Source organism: Saccostrea cucullata, unplaced genomic scaffold, assembly GCF_032062105.1.
Source record: "Saccostrea cucullata isolate Sc308-1 unplaced genomic scaffold, CSIRO_AGI_Scuc_v1 ctg15467, whole genome shotgun sequence".
NCBI lineage: Eukaryota > Metazoa > Mollusca > Bivalvia > Ostreida > Ostreidae > Saccostrea > Saccostrea cuccullata.
The window spans coordinates 813-4,901 of NW_026918598.1; the positions used below are offsets into that span (position 1 = coordinate 813).

The 4,089-nt window shown below is 34.7% G+C and overlaps 1 protein-coding gene across 1 annotated transcript; it reads right to left on the reverse strand.

The window, feature by feature from the left end:
• Positions 1-722: 722 nt before the first annotated feature.
• Positions 723-3,241, reverse strand: LOC134268376 (uncharacterized). Its single transcript, XM_062750629.1, has 3 exons — positions 2,830-3,241; positions 1,258-1,358; positions 723-872 (listed from the first exon to the last, which is right to left on the reverse strand). Exons 1-3 carry the CDS (start codon positions 3,116-3,118, stop codon positions 723-725), a joined length of 540 nt encoding a protein of 179 aa, XP_062606613.1. The 5' UTR covers positions 3,119-3,241.
• Between the last annotated feature and the right edge of the window lie 848 nt (positions 3,242-4,089).

Genomic DNA, 4,089 nt, shown 5'->3' on the forward strand with positions numbered 1-4,089 from the left:
AAAACCATGCATATTTAGGTCAGCCATTTTGGAATATTTCTTTGTTCTAGAGTTCCATCTATTTTGGATGGTGATTATGTACATGAATCTTTCTGATTGGTGTATATTTTTACAAATTCTAAACTATTGGCTTATATTTATACTTGTTTCATTCATTGACATGGGATGCTCTGCTAAAAATAGCAGGTAAACAAGCATCAGATGAGGAAACCCCTCAAAACGACCTGAGGTCGCGATCCGCAGCAGCAGATCTGATAAGCCAGCGCGACTCAGAGTCGCGATTAGCAGGATAAGGGTTAAGATCATTCACAAAATTCATCAAACTTGAATAAAACAGCAAAGGTCTGAGAAGAGCAAAACAAAGAATTGCAGGAGCACAAACACAGTTTTATATGCCATTTTCTTAAATATTAGTGGTCTTATTGTTCAAAATCTTATTTGGGGAGGCAGTTTCATTCAAAAGTACATTCATTCCAAAAAGAGCATCTTTGTAACATTAGAAACATACGTTCTTTGAAAAAATATACTATAAAATTCAGATATTTTCTTAGGGTTAAATGTTCAACATGACACTAATTCATACTCTCTCATGCAATGTTTGTATGACTTAACTTACAAATGTTTTATACAACTAAATGTAGTCTCTGGCGGGACCAAGCTCTGATTGTTCAATTACATGTAGTCTCTAACGGGGCCAAGCACTGATTGTTCAATTGAAATACTTACAAATAGGTAAACATCTGCCCGGGAAGTATCGGACATTGCGTAACCATAGAGACGCCATCCATATAAACCGACCCATTCTGGGACATTCCATGCCAGTGAAAAGTAACACCCTCGTTTGCAAGATCATTGTAAACATGAATTTTTACCTGCGAATAAAATTCCGGGAGTTAATTTCAAAGTTTATTCTTTCATCGCATGATCTCTTACAAATATGTGAATTATGCTTGACATATTTTGTTGTCGTTTAGGTTTAAACTTCAAATCTATTTCAAGCAGTACATTAACAATTTATTAGCCTTTCCACAACTACCTATTTTTAAAGTTAGAAAACTTAATCGTTAAGGAACCAATAAGGGTAAATTTTGAAAAGAAGAAAATTTGATTTTAAAAATAGAAAAAACTCTTTATATTTTTTTATAACAGAAGTTGCCTATTGTGCTTTCACCACAATATAGCTTAGTCAGAAGTGAGGTAAACAATTGTTGCATTTTTTTCCCGAATTTTTTGTTGTTGCGTCTCCTGTTTACTTACTCTTTGATTTTCATAAACAGAAATTGTTGGACCTGGAAACTGATTGTTAATGGCAAACATGAATCTGTAGTTCCCATCAGTTGTAACCACTTCCTCCATTTCTAGCAAGTATAGAATGTTAAATAAAAAATAAAAACGAACCAAAAAGAATCATACTGTAGAATACTCTTTGTAACCAAATCATGAACATCGTTAATACCATCCCGTGGGGATCCGGGTTAGAATAGGTCCTCAGTATCCCCTTGCTTGTCGTAAAAGGCGACTAAATTGGGCGGTCCTTCGGATGAGACCGTATAAACCGAGGCCCCGTGTCACAGTAGGTGTGGCACGATAAAGATCCCTCCCTGCTCAATGGCCCTGAGTGCCGAGCATAGGCCCAAATTTGCAGCCCTTCACCGGCAATGGTGACGTCTCCATATCAGTGAAATATTCTGGAGAGGGACGTTAAACAGTATACAATCAATCAATCGTTAATACCCATTCTCTTTTAGGGTACATGTATACGTGTATCAACTTTGTATTGAAAGTTACCTCTAAGATATTGTCACTGTTCAATACAAAATGTTTGTCAAAACATTAATACGCCTTTTCTATATTTCTTTTAATGGCGTTTTTTTTCTCTCTCCCTAAAATCCTATGATTTTAGAAAGAACGAGGACAAAACAGACAAATAAAAGAAATCCATTTAATCACCTATCATTTCCAGGGGATTGTGAGAACAAGCTGTCTAACATTGAATTGTTTTCCTTGTATTTCCAAACTTAAGCCAAATGCTATAATGGACCTAACTTTGAAGCCTTTGTGAAAAAGAAGATTAAAACGTTAGAATTATGGGAAAAAATCAATTAGAGTAAATGTCATTAAATTTATAACTTAAATGTTATCATATTCTTACTAGGTCTATTTTCAGAATGTTTATTTATTTGTTTAAAGAAATTACGTAAAAGGAACATATATTACATGCAATAAAAATGCACAACTTAGTAAGACATACTTTATAGTACAATACTAGAACACATATTTCATGTCCGAAGAAGGGGGGGGCACGGGGGGCGTGTTCCCTAATACTTTTGCCGATATATAGAAAACTATAGAAACAAAGCTAGTCATGCTTGTTCCGCCTCAATAAAAACGTCTGATGACCTTTTTTGTTTGTCAAGAAAGTTCTGGTATGACTGCGCCCCCAAACTGAGATTGCTTCCACGGGCCTTTATTTAAGGATACTGCAATATAGTTTATTGGTCGTTTTGTTGGTCTGCAATTTTTGAAATGTGAACAGTAAAAAATTGGAAAGATATCACCATTACTTTTATTTGAATTATTCTGCTTGGAAAATAATTAAAATAAAGCTGATAAATCTCCCCTGTCTCGAGATTTAAAAAATGATTTGTTGGAAGGTGAACATTTTTTCTACAGATAATTTCAATATAAATGCCGAATTTTCAAAACCTGTATTCGAAAATGTATGAAAATGTCTTCTTGAAGTTAGAAAAAAAAAATAATATGTCCATTTTCAGGCAGATTGTCAGGAAAAGGCAACCAACATATATCAATTCATTAAGTTTGTCTTACCTTCCGAGGTAACCGGCAATTCTTCACAAAAATGGGCCACTCCATGTTCGGCATCTGAAGTCTTCTTCATGAACGTCCCATTTCTGAGAAAGACTGGGTTCCCTTCGTCTATTGTCCAGTTATAGGACACCATGGTCATTATATAATTCACTCGGAAGTTAAACGTGCATTCCTCTGCGGACTCCGGACAACTTGGTGTGACGTCTTGTTTAAAAGCAGACTCAACGCAACAGATAATAAGAAGAACGTTAAATGTATAAAGAATTCGAAGATGTCTACAGACAAACATCCTAGCAGTATTAAATAAACGAAAAGCTACGTTTGGGATGGGAAACTGACTCCCTTTATCAGCAATATTAAAGTAGAATGGGTTTTTGATATAGCGAATAAAGTGTACGTGTGAATTCAATTTAACAATAAAGTTCATTCTTAGGTATACATATATATTATATTAGGCCGGATTAATTACTCACTTTTCCTATAATACCCCATTGTTCTCTGTCCACGTTCTCGGTTCATACATACAATAATTAAACATCCCACTTGATTGTTTTTTAACAAACTTTGATTCTGCATCATATTGGAGATCAAATATTTGATTCCAATATATGTTGAATATTCTGACATCTATGCACCATTTGCAATGATTTATATCACGTGAACTGGACAGCCATTAGATTCAATATTATTTGATTTTCATTTACTTATTATAAGAAAAAAAATCCGACTGTCCTAAAATGGCTTCAAATTGTTCAAAATTTGAATTTGATGACAAGTTGATTTATATGTTTTTGACACGGCATTCTGACATATATGCAACACTGCTTGTGAATATGTGCTATATATAACATTGTAGAATTTTTATCCAACCAAATGGCGTATTCAAATCAATTAAGCATACATGTTTAACAGTGTATGCCAAAAATTGTATGCTTGTTTATGTGCGACAATATCTCTCATGGCATTTCTGTATGACTCTAAGTAGTTCTATTCTTTTTGTTATAAAATATGGGGAGATAACGAGAGAATTCGAGCTCGAAAGTCCTTAAAACATTACAAAAGAAGAGCAGAGCAAACACAGACATCCAAAACATCAGGGATGGGATCAGGTGCCATGGAGGAGTAAGAATCCCCTGCCGTTCGGTCTCAACCACCGTATGCGCCTGGTCATGTCGAAAAAAAACCGTTAAAAAAATCAATCAAAAACTCAGTGTGTAAATAACAATCAGTATGAATGCAGTCAGTGTGCTTTTTACTTTT